The 17333-nt window shown below is 37.5% G+C and overlaps 1 protein-coding gene across 4 annotated transcripts in view; it reads right to left on the reverse strand.

Moving 5' to 3' along the window:
• Window positions 1-941: 941 nt before the first annotated feature.
• Window positions 942-17333, reverse strand: part of nptnb (neuroplastin b) — a 99372-nt gene continuing 82980 nt past the window's right edge. For 3 of the 4 annotated variants that reach the window (XM_007909378.2, XM_042342908.1, XM_042342906.1), the window contains 4 exons: window positions 13945-14218; window positions 3710-3734; window positions 2505-2583; window positions 942-1832 (listed from right to left, as the gene is read on the reverse strand). In XM_007909378.2, coding sequence (XP_007907569.1) covers window positions 2523-2583; window positions 3710-3734; window positions 13945-14218 — 360 coding nt within the window. In that variant the 3' untranslated portion in view covers window positions 942-1832; window positions 2505-2522. The remainder of the gene's footprint in view (window positions 1833-2504; window positions 2584-3709; window positions 3735-13944; window positions 14219-17333) is intronic. The other variant, XM_042342907.1, reaches the window with a different exon arrangement.

Here is a 17333-nt window from a genome sequence, read left to right on the forward strand (position 1 = left end):
CATAAATCTTTTCTTATCAGCAGTATCCGACGTGTAACCTAGCCTTGCCTCTCGGCAACTTGTGCCTCTGGAATTAGGTAAGCAGGGTGGGTCTCTCTGGAAAGAGAGTGCGCTTTCTGTTCCAGACTTGGAGAAATTCCACATGGAGCTCAGTCTGGTTTGGATACTCTGAAGCTTGATAGTGGCATCAGACATCTGGGTAGCAAACAGGAAACCCAGCTTATCCCTTCCATAATCTAATATAGCGAGACCAGCGTTAAGGGTTGAATTTTCCAGTAGCTGAATGCTACCGAGGGTAAAATAAACCCATCACGGTGCTCAAGAGCATCCAAACCAAACTGAGAATTCTGTGCACCCCACCTACACATGGAAAATTCCATAGGTAAATCATTAGAAAGTTATGTGCACACATCAGAAAGTATTAGGCTCAGGTTGGCAATAGCAAAGGCTTGGGGACCCCGGAGTGTGATTTGGGGTAACTGATGAAGTCTAATCAGCTAAAACCACATAGTTTGCCATTGACAGAAGTGTCTGGCAAGCTTTCCCACTGCTTGTTCAGCTAGAACCACCTTACCTGCCGGGGTTTGGCTTGCAGGGTTAACAGGAACTGAGTGGGAGGATTCCCTGCCTCCAGTAACTGGTCTGCCTTTCCAATAAGCCAGATTTCTAATCTATTGTGTGAAAATCTTGGCAGAAAGATCACACGTCTCAGATTGCGGACAAGATGATTTAAGCAAACGTCAAGTGTGGTATAGGGAAAGTAGTTACATTGTTGTGGGAAGAATGAACATAATTATCAACATTTTATTTAAATTCAATCATGGTTGGTCAGATTGGAGGAGGGAAAATGTAGTCGGAACTCAGATGCAAATATCTAAGGACAATCACTGAGCGATCAGGAAATAATTTTGATCTTAACAGATGTCACACAAACAGGCAAATGAAGTTAACTGGTGCGTTTTATTCTTAAAAATCACAGTGAGTTTACAAACTATGGATGGATTAGAGCTGAGTTCAGTTACTGTACTGCAGCCATACATAGAAATTTGCAACCTCATGCATCTACATGATTTTCTGAAATAAACCAACCACACGATCTTATAGCTTTAAAGTAAGTGACTAAAAACAAAAGTAAGTGCAAATTTCTTATCCAGTGATAAAAATTTCCTCAAGAAACCAACAAGAAATTGCTCTTTCTAGCTTGCATAGGATACTGCCATGCCATAAATAATGTAGAAATGTGACTTCTGGAATGCCTTTACAAAATGGAGGTTGGTGGAAGAGCTAGATATTTTAGCTTTAGTTTCTAACATCAGTGCAATAGGATATATGTAATTATATTCTGATTTAAACCACACTATATTCTGCAAAATATATACTAAATGAAAACAAATGCTGAGTTATAGGTCTTTTTAACAAGCAGTTGACAGAATGGAAAGAGGTATGAATTGAACACTAGGAGGCAGTGCTGCACAATGATCAACAATTTCATATTGAATACTGTTTTACCAGGAATAACAAACACTGCATGCATGATTTGTAGAAGGGGGTTGGGGGGGTGTTGGGGGACAAATTAAGCAACATCAACAGCACATTAAGCACCCAAATACACCCTATCAAACTGAAATTTCCATAATTAAACTCGCAAAGCAATCTTCTTAATACTTCATCCAGTAGAGATTGAATAAGGCAAAACATGCTTCACACAGTCATTTTATTCCTGCTTTAATCAAACAGAAAATTAGACCTGGCCCATTCACCCAACACGACCTTTTGGGAGTTCTTGATAATCCCATATGATCTGAAAATTACATCTTCAGAAATCCAAAATTCTGAAAAGATTAGAAGAAAATTACTTTGAATGCAGATTATGATTACTGTGGCTTTACCCCAAAAAAGTTTTTTTTTAAAAAAGAGAATAGTTAACTTGAATTTTTTCAAGACTGCACACAGTTCATCAGGGGGCATTTCATGGGGCAAAGAGATTAGTGGTGAGACAACTTCCAATTAATGTTGCATTCGGAGTGCTTCCTGGGGGAGTATGATAAAAGACCAGGATTAAAATAATCATATCTAAAATCGTTGGTACGGCCAAATTTCAAATATTGTGCATAACTCTAAACAAAACGAAAACTTATAATTAATACATCAGTAGCTTTATGTCCAATAATTGGGGAGTTTGAAGTAGCATTTCACAGATCTATCTTTACAACTTTGAGTTTTATCTACCCTTAGGTTACTGAAAGTCCTTGTGCTAAGTCTATCTATGTGTGTGCAGATTAATCAGCCATTCAAATCCGAACACAATAGAATTGAAAGATACTTATTAGTGGGAAGATCGAATAAGAAAAGAGCCCAATTTTGTGGGCTATGATATGAAGGAACTTTCTTGCACCTCATACTAACAGAATAAGTTAGCAGATAAAGACACTGCATGCAATTTGCTCCAAATGAATGCAAATAAAAATGAAGGAAGGAAATTCAAGAAACCGATGGGAACTTACATTCTAGCCAACCATGATTTAGTTAGTGTTCCTGTGGCGCAAGTTCTTATCCTTGTGATTGTTTGTAGAATTGGTTTTCCTGTTTTAAATAATTTGTGAAAAATTGTGAATCTTGCAATTTAATTACTTCTGTTACAATCCAATAAAAAAACTACTGTGTTTGAATAAAGATAAACAATAATCCTTGCATTTGATATGGTGCCCCTGCCCTCCACTCCTGATCCCAACCTCGGGTCCAAATCTCTGATCATCCAAGCATTGGGATGGCCTCCCAATGTGAATGTCACTGTATAAATGTAATTTGTTATAATGTCTAAATGTATTAAAGCAAATTGTAGCCACGTTAATTTAATTGTAGACATGCGGCAGCAAGATCCCAACAACTAGTTATAAATTTACTCTGGAGCAAAACAAAAGCAGACCTTAAAACAAATGTGCAACTTAAAATTCCCTGAGGTTGAATTCCTGGGCCTGAACAGTTTACAATATCAAACCCAAAAATCGCAGTTAACGAGCATTACTTCTGTAACAGTTTGCCATTATTTTTGAGGCATTTCACCCATAAAATATACTGTCAAACCACTTTACAGTATATCCCAAGAAGCGCTTTAGGACATCTCGACAACGTAATAAGGTATATCAAATGCAAGGATTATTATTATATTCTATAAAAAAGCTTCTTCAAGTCATTTTACACAACAATTTCAGGACAAAGACATCTGTGCACATGATTTCATAAAACCTTTCACAGCAGTTATATTAAAAAAACATAATTCAGTAGTCATCATGTATTACATGGTTTTAGAAAATCTATGCCCAATTTGAACATTTTTAGGAGAGTTTACAAGTCCATATTTTAATACAAGTTGCTGGCTCTGCAAATACAATCTACTACGTATGACTGTAATGACTTGAGATGTGCAATAATGCAATTTATAAGAAGCAAAGATATAAGAAAGAGACAGCTGCATATGAACACAAATTGCTGTCCATAACATATAGATAGATATCTTTATATGGGACTGACTATGCTGTGACCTATATTATATATCACATATATGCACCAGTAGGGCATTTTTCTAGAGGAAGAAACACCTTTTGGGAAAATAAAGTATATGGGCAGTATTTTAATAAGATTCTCAGATGAACTAAACAAAAAAGCCCTCCCCCCCCCCCACACACACCAAATAACAAGACATACTTACATTGGTCCAGAAACTGGCTCATCATCTGCCCCAGATAACCAAAAGGAAGGGAGGGGAAAAGGATAATGGAAAAGACACATTAGAGACATACAAAAAAACAGCAATTGTGTAATACCAGTTGGACTGACACTCACCAAAGTCAGCTAATGGATATACAGTAGTTCAACTATGTAATTGCTCATGGAATTAGTCTCAAAATCGTTACGTTCAATGGCAAAAATGTTGTTACATGGTTGGTAAACACTTCGAGGCTTGTCATGAAATACTGCAACTATAGTGGACAGATCTGTGCAAGTTTGATGTTCATCTTGTCCCCAAGTTCCAGTGGTTCACTCTCATAGACCAATGAGAAGTTGTAAACCAACATCTGGTTGTGGAATCCTGCTCAATTCAATGTTTCTAGCTTCTGTTAATACAAGATGTGTTTTAATTGCAGGGTATACGATCAGGGATGTTAGGATTTCACAACTCCATTCTAATCAAGACTAAGTGCCTTGGATGCCATGAGCCTAACAACCCCCCAAACAAATCTTCCCAAATGTCCATTCAGGCCAACCTGATTCACAATTTAAAGATAATGCCTGAGGAGATAACTGAACTGTCCCAATACATTTCGAAAGAAAAAGGATTACATAAACAAATTTCATATCTTGAAATAGGCACATTCTGTAAGTTTGTTATAACCATTTTCTTTACTATTCCATAAATAAGCCCAGACATTGGGCAGTGGAGCAAAATAATAATAATAGTGCCTTTTCACGCCATCGAGATGTCTTAAAAGTGCTTCACAGAGTATACTGTAAAGTGGATTGACTATTTGGGGGGAATAATTTATAAAACCAAATAATATTTAACATTTGAGTTTTACTGATTCTTTAATGTCTGTAAACTTGCATTCAAAAAACGTGGATCAAGATGGGCGAGGGACAGGGGAGAAGGTTATACTATAATCTAAAAAAATTCCCTAAACGCAATCTTACTGAAACAGACCAACTAATTGTTCTGTCCATGAGCAATCTGTGAACCATGCAAAACGTTTTATAGCATCTTCTTTGCGTCATAGACATAACAAATGAACAATAATATTTTTTAAACTGAATTCTTCAAATATCCTCACAGATTGATTATCTTATAAAGTTTCTTTTTTTAAAAAAATGTAAATTTCACTTTGTGTAGCTTTCTTTAAGTCTTTAAGATGTTCCGTTATATAAAAATCAAACCTTTTCTATCTATTCAGACTGGGGTGTTTTTTATTAGTTAATATTCAATGCATTAGGTGGGAAGTCAAAGTGAGTTGGGAACTTTTGACAGTGCGGTCCACTGCAAACTGGCACTTTCAAAGTGGTAATAACAAAAGCACAATAACCGTCTGAGATATTCCAGTACTCCAAAAACGCTTTGGATCAATACCTCGATAGATCTTCAAAATAATCTCATTTTAAGGCACGGGGGAAAAAAAAAATTCTTTCTGTACCAAATACGGAATGTAAACATTAAGAAGAATTGAACCCAAAAGTGGCAAAAATTATAATTTAAACCATCCATTGACAAAGAATACATTTTAACGGGCAACTCAAATCTTTGGCTCTTTTGAACTTGAGAAACAAGCCCTGGATTGAGTCACCTGGTTTAAGCAGGATTCCACAAGGTGTCTGGTGTACATGAAGCAAATATGGAAGTTTATCACAGCCGCTTGACAGCACGCACCAGGAGTAATGGCAACATTTCCAGGGCTCCAAAAGTGCCATTACTCCATCTGTACCTTGAGGCACGGAGAGAAAGCCACCGCCAGCACACACAGTGACTGGGAAGACCAAAAAAAGATTCAAACCACAAACCAACAGCTCACAGCCGAGAAACACCAGCAACACACCAGTGACCACAGGTCTCAGTCACTGGCAAGAACACGTTTGTAAACAGTGTACAAAGAAAACTAGGACTAATCAAAACACCAAACATCAGTGTGTCGCAAAAAATAGTGAAGAGAGATATATATAGATATATATAAAGAGACACACCAGGAATCGAAACAAGTACACAGAGTATAGACTAGAGCTTCTCCCCTCTACCACTGATGTATGCCCCCAGGGTTTACCTAAGTGGAATCATCTGTGAACTATAGGACTATTGATGTGACTTTGAGCATGAGATTTTCTGCTATCAGTGGGCTATTAAGGGGAGAAAAATCAAATGGCCAATATTATTGACACACAGTATTTCTGCTGATATTCTCAGCTATTTCAGAGCACTATCTAGAGCAACTAAAAAGCAATTAGTTGCGGGCCTGAATGACATACTTTTAAAAGACATGTCCACAGTGCAAATGCACCAATTTATCAAGTGTTGTCTTTGGTGGAATGGCAGACTCAGTAATATAACCTCAAGCGTGTTTCCTAATGTGTACACAGACATAACCAATGTCTAAGCTGAATCCTATAGTGTAAATAAAGACATATTGCTAAGCACTAATAAATATATTAAGCAACTGCATGAAGAACAAGAAAATATTTATAGACCCTTTTTTTTCTTGGTCTTAAGTGTTCATCCTGCTGCTGAATATATTCTTATTTTCAGGCAGTGTAATTTAGTACTTAGACACAAGCAGGCCATTATCAGTTTATTCCATTTCTTAAGACATACAAATCTTGGCCATCAACATCTTAGGCTGGTTCCTGGTATGGTAGAAGTTTCTGAAAATAGTTTTAATAGTCAAAGAATATTTGGCATCTCAGAGTGGCACTGATCCAAAACTCTGATAGATTGGCAGAATCCAAACAAAAAAATCTACTTTTGCAAACTATATGGAACAGTCATTAGATTTATTAAGAAATGGACATAACCCAATTGTTATATAACACGACTGAGAGGAAACTGGCAAAGGTGCCATTTATCTCAACAACACAAGATGCACGGAAATACATGTTCAAGATGCATGACTGCACAAAGCATATTTTAATTTGGGAATAATACCAGTTTGATTGGCACATTGGGATTTCTGAAGTAATTACAATTACAGGCCAACCACACAAACAGTGAAAATTGAGAATGAAGAAAAATAAAATGGGGGCATTTTGGGTTCAATGCTACATTAGGTAGGTAGAAATGCAAATATCAGATTCCTTCCTCTCATTATCCCAGATGAGACGGCCATTACTTGCAGTATTTAAGATGATATTGATGATGCCAAGGCATAAATCTCCACCAATAGCCCTGCTGCAGACCACGGGATGGTAGGACTATCATCAGTCATATAGTTCTAGAGAAAGACTGCTAGCTTCAACCTAAATAAAATGGGAGTTTGCTGGCCGTAAGTCCTGCGTAGCTCCTGCAACATCCCCAGTACAGAAACAGAACAGACTAAACCCAAAAACTCAAAGGCAGATTGAAGACAGAACTACAAATTCAGAAATGGGCAGCAGAAAAACTGAATGGAAGGTACGACCAAAGAACAGTTGTGAATGTGAATGAGGACTTGGAAAAAAGTGTTTAACATCATGAACTGATGCACTTCAGACTGAAGCGGAGAAAAAACAAATTCGAGCATGCAAGTCTCTCACTTACCACCAGTTTACGGAATGATGCGATTGAGAAGGAAAGAAAAGAAGTCACAGTAACCGACAAATATCAATATAAATCATAACTAACTAGTATGATAGCTTAAGGGGTCTTCGTGGAGGTCTTCTGACCCAGTAGAAATGGACGCTTGGAAATTGCTCTGCTCATCGGAACGAGATGACTTTTTTTTTTGAGTGTCAAGAGTAAATAATTGGATACAGCCTGGATTTTGTCAAAGAAGCCCCTAGAAAATGGCATTTGTGAGTTTATATTCTTTAATTTTTATTGAAGACCAAAACCTTTTTCAAGTAGTGCACAATGAAGCCATTGAGGATTGCATTGAGTAAACACGTTGTGAGCATGTTTAGAACTACACAACTCCATATTTTTTGTTGATATAAACCTTTTCACCACTCAGAATTTAGAATTTGAAATAAGATTGTGCCCATCCTGACCAATACTTTAGTCTTCAATCAGCTTTCATCTACAACTCAACAAACTATCTATCTGTGTGTGTGTTTAGTATTGCTCAGTATGTTTGAAAGATTTAAACTCCACTTTCTAAATGACAATTTTCAGGGTCTCGTTTTAGTACATATGAAAATTGCCTGGTTGTAAATGTAGGCCAAGGCACGATCTTACCTAATGATGAAAAGCAAAGTGGGAGTAGTGGCAAAATCAGTAAGCTTTTGTTTAAGGAGAAAACCAAGGGCAAGAATTAATAAATCAACTATCTGTAAACAACTGAGTAGCTTGCTAAATAAAATGGTTATATGTTGAATCATCAGAGCTTGTATTAAGGCAAATTAGATCTGGAACCCATGCTGGCATTTCTGTAACAAATTAAGTCATTTAGAAAAATTTATTCAAAGACAGCAATTGAAAAGTTCAGAATGTTCACCGTGTTTAATGTTAAAGAACAAAAATACTATCAACAAATGTTTTATGCAGTATTCAATATACAAATGCTTATATTGAATGTTGCAATGGTTAGCGCTTAAAATTAACATCACACCACTGGATAAACATGGTGATGTACTATTCTTAGTATGTAAATGGAGCAATAAATGTCAATCTAGAACACGCTAAAAAGAAATATTTATTTATCCCTGTCATTGAATATCTAATCACCGGTCATGTGCAGAACTCAATCTAGACTCTATCTGATCTGGTTCAGTTGAAACCATGGTTGATGAAATCTTGTGGTAAGCAACCCAAAGTGGGCTTCCAAAGTGGCTCAACACATTACTGCAATTGAAAGCAAGAGCAAGGTCATTTCTGAGCAAGTTGACAGGATTCAGGCTTCATCCAACTAGGCTAAAATCAAGGTTATGTACAGCTATATAGTTCCTCTCTCCTGGGTCAGAATACTTGTGAGTGGTGAGCTCTCGTTTAACAGCGAATTTGCTGTTACTGTTTGATAGCAATCAAATGGTACTATCCAATAAGCACTACTGAGCCACTAACTGCAAAAGGGTTCTGTCAAAGCAAAAAAAATTGTAGGTATCAAAAAATGCAGAATTACGAAAGAGTGGGGAAAAAAACTCCAGTAGTTTAGTGGTAGTTTAGGTCTTTCCATTTTACAAAAAGGCATTTTTGTATTTTACAATACTTTGCCAATCTTTGCATTTAATTTCATACACATACTTTGGTGCGATATGTGATTTGAAGACATATCTTTCCTCCATTTAAGTGCATAATGAATGTTAATACTGGCATATCTGAGTTCAAAGGCTCCTTTCAAAATCCCATAAAAATGAAGTCACTAAGGATATGTGGCATATTCCCCCACCCCGAGACATTTCACCAACTAACTGTTGGCAACAATGCAAAAATCTGGGTGCGAGGGGGAAAAGCTGTGTGTAAGAAGTGCCCCTTTTTAAAATCTGGTTTGATTACTGCCCGATGTAGCAGAATTAGTTGGGTGACAATCTTGCTGAAAAAGTTAAAGAAGCAAACTGGAAGAAAAATGGCAGGGTCATCATTCATTCACCTCCATCAGAATGCCACGTCAAATACTGCTGCATTTTTCCAATCAAGAAAATTAAAATAAATCTACAAATCTCAGCATACAAACTTTGGTTTGATTCATCTTCATTTAAACCCTTCAACTATTCTGCTTACAAGCTGGATTATTTGTCTTTGTGGTGCAGTACGTACAGCAATCTAAAGTGCAGCAAATCTGCCCATTGTGGAGCAAAATCCCTCACCTCTAGATGTCCAGTATTTAATTTTGTTCCATGAGGGGGGGGGGGAGAGATTTGCAGCCATGTTAAATTGGCCCTGGATTGAATTTCCTATCCCAGTGTAGACTGCAGGAATAGAGATTTCTTAGCAGAAAACAGGAAACAGTGTTTTCTGAAATCTCCACAATGAAAAGTGATCATTATGCACCACTTGAATATATGGGTGCTTAAAATGGATTTCTGGGTTTGAAGCTTTAAATGGCATCACTTGGCAGCCATCATTGCGGTTAGCAAAATACACTGGTGAGAATTTCAATAAAGGTTTCACAGCAGAAGTAGTTGAAGTCTCAAAACCAACGTTTCAGCTTCAAACTCGAGTAGGTGTTTGCAGGCTTAATCACAGCCCCATTCCCGGAAGCAAGTTTTTTTTTGGCTCTGCTTGTGATTTAACACAGTAGATTAGCTTGGAGCTTGAATCTAATCATGGCTTGGTTATATACTTTGAACTGCTTCCTCAGTGAAACCATTGATGTGCTAACACTAAAAATTGGACATCTTTACAGGAGCTGCACACTCACACAGGCTTTCCTAACAATTCTAAGTGTTAAGTTGCTGGATAAATAGATTCAATTTGCATCAATGAATGCAAACAGAATTCCATCAGACATATAAAATAGAGAAATTTGTTTTAAGAGCTCATATATAATAAGAAAACAAGAATTCATTCAAAGTTATCCTCCAAATCTGGTTAATTAGACTTGGACATTACACGTTCAAAGTACTTTCTTATCCAGCTATGCAATTCAAAAATCCATACTGAAAAGAACAGAACTTGTGTGTTACACAGTTAACAACTGAAACAACTCATTCAGCACTCGAACATAAGGCCAATTAAACTGACCCTCATTTGAGCATTTAAACCCCAAATCAAAAAATATGTAAGCAAAAGTGAAAGCTATTGAATATTTCTTTCATTCTCCAACAATGTTTATACTCGGGTTTGCATTGTTAATTAAATAAAACACTTTTTATACATACTATTACCCTATTACATTAAGTATGTAGAAGACAAATAATTATGCATGTTGTTCTTAGTACATAAAGGATACAGTCAAATTTCAACTCAACTAAATTAAGCTGTGGTCTCGCACACTGGATTGGTTTACTCTAGGGTTTGAGAACACAACATCAGTTTCCAGCCATTGAATCTGAAGATGTCTCAGCTGCAAGAACTGAAGGCAATCCAGAGAAGCAACTAGGACTTTAGATGGGTTCACCGGACACCAAATTCATTACCTTATTAAGATTTGCCAACACTCTGACTAAATCAATCTCCCATTAGTGACTAATAGTTTTGCAAGGTTACCTGCAGGCAGCAAAGGCGTAAATGATAGACGGCATTCTCAATCTATAACTCCGAAGCTAATTTCCTGTCCACCTCCACTTCAGCTGGAAGCCAAAATAGTTTGCGTAAACTTGATGAAATAAAAAAAAAAAAAGGATGGACATTTCCCTTCTGGAAAGCCAGAGTATTCACTTGCCTTCCTTGACTACGATGAAAAAAGCATGAATGAATACCATTTCAATGCAAAGTCTACACTTTCTAAACAAAGTCTAATTAAATAATGTAGCCTATATGAGCATTGCCACAACAGCAATATCCACATGAGATATAACAAGTTAAGAGAAAAAAATTCATTCTAGTTTCTAGATCTTCAGGTCATCAGGTGCAAATTCATCTACAATAATTCTTAAGATACAATTGAGTAGATAGCTGATTGTCCAATCAACTGGACTTCAAACACTAAGCGTCAAAGCAGTGTAAATCCACAACCAGTTCACTGAACAAGCACCATCCGTAATTTAATATGAAAGACAACTATGTCAGCATACGTTTGACATATCCAAGGGCAAGGAATATTCAACAATAGGGCAACTGAATTAATATTTACATTGTCTATAATCAATGTGTTCCACAAAGTTGACACTGAATGTTTTGCCCTCTCTAATTTCAGTGCTTCCAAGTTTCTGTGACAGATTATAGTTTATTCAAACCACACCCTAAAGTCCTGTAAGATTTTGTTTCTGGTTCTTCTAAATTTACCACCAGAGGGTTACAATATAAAACTAGCGCCTGTAATATCAAAATGTAACACTAGTCTTCCTCTTCACAAACGGGCAAATGTTTCCGCTGGTTGCTGCCTCTCTTCTCAAACCTGAAAAACTGTAATTCATCTCTTCTGAGAGAATTAGACAATAATTAGTGTCCCCCTCCCCCACTTAATCACAATATCTTACTCCACAACATAAAAATGGTTCAACTTAGCTTTAACAGAAGTTTCCATTTGGGGTTCTATCTGCAAGATCCTCTCGTCAAAATTCTGTTTGTTTTTTTAAAAAATGCATGCAATATTAAGGCCTACAACAACATAATGGAACAACACAAACCAGAATCAGTAATTGAGTAATTGGCTACTCCAGTTTTACAGCAGGGCTCTGCACACCATCCTGACAGATTTGGGTGTCTAAACTCATTTAGCTGTTCAAGCTAAGCCTCCACTTTTGGCAACTGATTAGTTCCTCACTACATAAATCACTGGCAAACATTAGGAGCATCACTGCCAAGTGTGATATAGTAATAAAATTTAAACAAAATTAAATAAGTTTAGTCTGTGCCATAACCATATTGTATAACTGAAAAAGCAAGCACTAGTCAGACACTCAAATACATATTTGGATTTCATCACTTCAAAACATCACTTCAGACAGTGAGTAGTTAGATGTTTAGTAACCCATGGAGGCAAACACAACAGATCAACTGCCTCAGCAACACCCCACAAACAGAAATTAGACGAATATTTTGTGAATTCAGATGGGAGGGAATATTGGTCAGAACATCTGAAGAACTTGATGTTCGGAGGAAAGAAATGCATCACTACACAGGGAGTACGAGACTACAATAAATATCCTAGAAACAGGTCTTTTACAACATACTAAGGAAAGGAGGCAAACATCCACGCTCCTACGGGCCAGCTCCATTGCAGATAAGCAAACAGTTTAGATAACTGAACACGACATCAGGATTTCTACTGCAGTATTACACTGTACTAGCCTTCTCTTCTCTGTCACTTTCACTTAAAGTGTGCAACTTTACACATTATTGATATCACCGCTTCCACATAAATGTATTTAGCATGTGGATTAACAACATCCTACTGTACATAATGATTGTACCCTACAGCAATAATAATGATGACTGTACATCGAAACAAGAAGAAAACTATTGTGGAGTTTCAATGAACACCAGCCTCAGTACCCTGGGCTCACTTATGTGCAGTAATATTTCTTCCAGGATCTGCTTTGTCACTCAATGTCCTGATTCTAAGCAGTCATTTTCCAATGAGATACAAGAAATCTTGATTATTCACATGCATTGAATAACTGTTTTGCAAACAACTTCCCAAGGAAGGAATGCCAATATACTGGGATCTAACATGTGGTTCAGTTACAAATGCACAATGCACTCATTAGGAAAGGGACTGTGATGCATCTCACTCTCTGACAGATCTCAAAGACAAACCAGGTTGTCCATTTGATTTCTGGCTCTTGCATTTCACTTCTGGACATATTCTGAATTGATCCATTATATTTTTCCAGCTGTAATGCTTGTGTTGGACAACCACACACCCAACAGTCTGGGAGGGTTTATTCTGGAGGTGGAGTAGGGAGAGGAAAATAAACCCTCAGATATAGAATAGCTTTGGCAATGCTTTGCGTTTTCCATTTCATAACTATCTAACCATTACTTTAGCAAGATCTGCAATTTTCTAATGATTTCCGATGTTGTCAAATGTACACTTTGCTAAATTGATCGGATGCTTAAAGATGACATTGATCACTAATTCTCTTACCAAATGGCTTCTGCTGTAAATATTTGATAACCCAACCTTTCAATCTTTCAAGAGATTCCGTTCCCAAAACTATCCCCGTCTCCTCAAAAAGCAGTAGGAAATATGTGATCTATGACAAGTTAAGTATGGTAAGTATTACAAGTTTGGTGCACTGCACACACTTGTATGATTTACGGTGTCAACCTCATTTGGATGCACTGTAGAGAATTAGTCGTGGAATGTCACACAAGATAACCTGCCACATACACGTACCCAAAGTATATCGTATAATAGCTGTAGAAATGTGTTGTGAGTCGCAAGGTTAAGTGCCGCTGAACTGCAAAAACAGCTCGTGAATGAAATGGATTGTGATGGTTACCTGTAGAATGTGCAAGCATTTTCTTTAAAAAAAGACTGGAATAATTTTGTAGGTTACAAAAGGAAGAGTTGTTAATATGTATATATATATAAAACAATATAAACCATAACCCAATGAATACTAGACAGGGGCAATAAGAGTATTTAGGCGCATGAAAACAAGTTAGCAGGTTAGTATCAAATGGGTTAAGTTGAGAAAGCAAACATTGATGCAAATAAAACTTACCGTCGGGAACCTCATCAGGTCTCTTTCGCTTTTCATACACAACAATGATGACAGTCAGCAGGATGATTTCTGCCACAACCCCCAGAAATGGCCAGAGGGGTGCGAGATTACTGCGTACACGTAGGATAGTGACGAAGGACTGGGATCCAATATGGTTGGTGGCGTTACACATATATTCACCAGGATCTTCATTGAGCTGAAGGTCCTCAATGACAAGCTCTGTGTAGTTGTCTTTATTGTTGATGTAAAAACGGCCAGTAGAATTATTCAGTTCCTAGCACGAGATTAAAAAAAAGAGCCTTTTTTTTAAAAAATGGAAAACAGCTTAATACTTTGTGAAGGGAAAAAAAGCCAAAGACAATTGCGGCAAGAATAATGGTACAACAAAACACTTCTATTGAATTTAAGGATGCAATCTAGCGACACACATAGTTAGAACGAATGGAGATTTGCTCATTGGTATTACAATGCTGGTATGATTTCTAATGACTGAAAAGAGGATGGCTTGACAAATGTTAGTCTGCATCAATGTGACAGGACAGGAATTAGTTTGGCAATTAAAAAACGAATTTAACTATCCTCTCAAAAAGCTTCTGCCCTGACCAGCCAATTTTTCCACACACTGTGGGAAGAGGGAATGCTTTGGCCTAATTGTGGGGGGCGGATATGACTAGAGTTTCTGGCTATGGGAAGGTAGAGGACCTCAGGTTCTCAATGCTTAGCTCTGTGTAATTGTCCTGATTCTTGATGAAAAGGTCCTTCCTGCTTGTGATGGGGTCTCCAAACTCCTTGGCCTCGAGATTCCACAACATGAATTCTCTTTCTCTCTCTTTCTCTCTCAACACACAGGAGTCAGGCACGGCAAAAGTACCCTCACATCAGACGTCAGGCAACCCCACCAAATAAAATTTCTGCCACTTTCAATATCCTAGCACTGCAAAAAAACAAAACAAAAGAATGCATTTTAAACAAATCACCCTCACTCTCGAGACTTACTGGCTTTGTCACTAGGTGGCATCAATTCAGTTTAAAAAGGAAGTTAACTTGTGTGAATATTTTTGCAGATGGCCCGATTTTTCATCCTTTTGTACAGACAAATTTTCACGGATGGCCCAGATTAATGAAAATGGGTCAAAATAAACTGAGATCCGTAGCTTAGGGGTGAGAGCACTCGCCTAGCAAGCTGGAGGGCCTGGGTTCAAATCCCAGGCAGGGTGAAACCTAAGGCAAGTTTCCATACTCCACATGCCTGTTTACCTAGCAGTAAATAGGAACCTAGTTATCAGTCAATTGGTGGATAGCTTCTCCCTTAACTTTTTTTAAGTAATAATGTGGACACTCAATTCACGACTGTTTGTGGGACACTGCTATGCATAATTGGATGCCGAGTTCCACCCACAAAATATAGTCAATTCGCTTTACAGTATACTCTGTGAAGCGCTTTGAAATGTCTCAAAGACGTGATAAGGCGCTATATAAAATACAAGGATAGTTATTAACTGTTTGAATACTTTTCATAGGAACTGTTGATGGAAAAAAACTTAAGTCCACCTCGTTCACCTTCTACCATCATGGTAGTTACGTGCTATAATAATAATGGTGATGGTGACTAATCAAGGTAATCAATCTCTTATCAACTAATCTACAACAGACTCAGGCATGAGGCGAGGAAAAGCCATTAGTGGTGGAAAGCTTTAGGAACCCCAGTTTCAAAGTTGCCTTTTCTCATGAGGCTGTGCCGCATGTTTTGTAAATTATTAGGCGATTCATTATTTTCGTGAGGATGGTAGTAGATTCGTTATTAAAAGTCATTTATTACATGTGGAAATATTTACATATCTGGTATTTGGAATAATCCTTGTGTTTGATATAGCACCTTAATACTTTGTCAAAACGTTTCAAAGAGATTCGACACAATTTATTGTAAAGAGGGACAAAAAGCAGAATGAGAACATTAACATTGCACCAACCTGCAGATTCCTAAAGAAGTCAAGTTTTCTGGTTTCTAGCCCACTTTTAGCTGTTTATTGACTGTCATTCAATTAATGGTTGTTTATGGGACCTTGTAGTGTTCATCGACAAAATACTCGCTCACTACACTTTACAGTAAATCCTGTGAAGCGTTTTAAGCATTCACAAGCGGCACCAGCTATCAATCATTCGCAATTCAACTGCTCCAATTTCCTTCCCTGTTTCTTATGCATTCCTCTGCCCCCGCCCTCACTGATTGACAGCTAAACTCCAGCCACTTGTGATTGACTGCAGTCCACTGTCAATCAATTGCAATTTGACAAATAACAACAACAAAATTACATTTATAGAGCGCCAGGGACAAATGTCCTAGCTAAACGAATTAACAGGGAGATAAATAGGAATTTAAACTAGTAAAGGGGGGAATATATAGGTAAGAGAAACCAAAGTTAGCATTAGAAAAAGTAAGGATGACAGTGCAGAATAGCATGCCAGATAATAGGAATATGTTAACGAGGGGTAAGAAGCTTGGCAAAGTAGATAAGGAATCAGAGAGTATAGGAAATGGTAGTAAATTAAAAATGTTAAATCTGAATGCACGTGACATTCGGAATAAAACTGATGAATTAAAAGCAGATAGACACATATGGGCACGATCTAATAGCCATCACTGAAACATGGTTACAAGGAGATCTAGGGTGGGAGTTAAATATTCCAGGGTTCTCAGTTCTCAGTTTACAGGAAAGATAGGCACTGTGGGAAACAAGGTGAGGGGTTAGCCCTATTAATTAGGATGAAATAAAAGCAGTGGAGAGGAAGGATCTGAAATCCAATGACCAGGAGGTCGAGACAATATGGGTGGAAATAAAAAATAATAAAGGGCAGAAAATATTAATGGGAGTGACCCCCAAACAGTGATCATAATATAGCACAAGGTATTAATCAAGAAATCAGTGGATCATGTAGGAAAGGTAAAGCGATAATAGTGGGTGATTTCAATCTCCACATAGATTGGGAAAACCAAATCGGCAAAAGTAGGTTAGAAGAAGAGTTCATTGAGTGTATGAGAGATAGCTTTCTAGAGCAGCCGAGGAACCGACCAGGGGACAGGCCATCCTAGACCTTGTTTTGTGTAATGAAACAGTGCGAGTTGGTAGTGTAGGTATTAAGTCTCCTCTAGGGCAGAGTGATCACAATATGATTGAATTCTGCATTAAGTTAGAGAGGGATATAGTTATATCCGAGGCAAGTATTCTGAAGCTAAATAATTTTGTAGGTATGAGGAAAGATTTAGGTAAAATAGACTGGAAAATAAGATTAAGAGGTAAAAATGTAGACCAACAGGGGCAAATATTTAAGGATGTAGTGCAAAATTCTCAGCGGTCGCATATTCCCTTGCGAAATTCCAGGGAAAGGAA

The sequence above is a fragment of the Callorhinchus milii genome, unplaced genomic scaffold (genome assembly GCF_018977255.1).
Source record: "Callorhinchus milii isolate IMCB2004 unplaced genomic scaffold, IMCB_Cmil_1.0 Scaffold22, whole genome shotgun sequence".
Taxonomy (NCBI): domain Eukaryota; kingdom Metazoa; phylum Chordata; class Chondrichthyes; order Chimaeriformes; family Callorhinchidae; genus Callorhinchus; species Callorhinchus milii.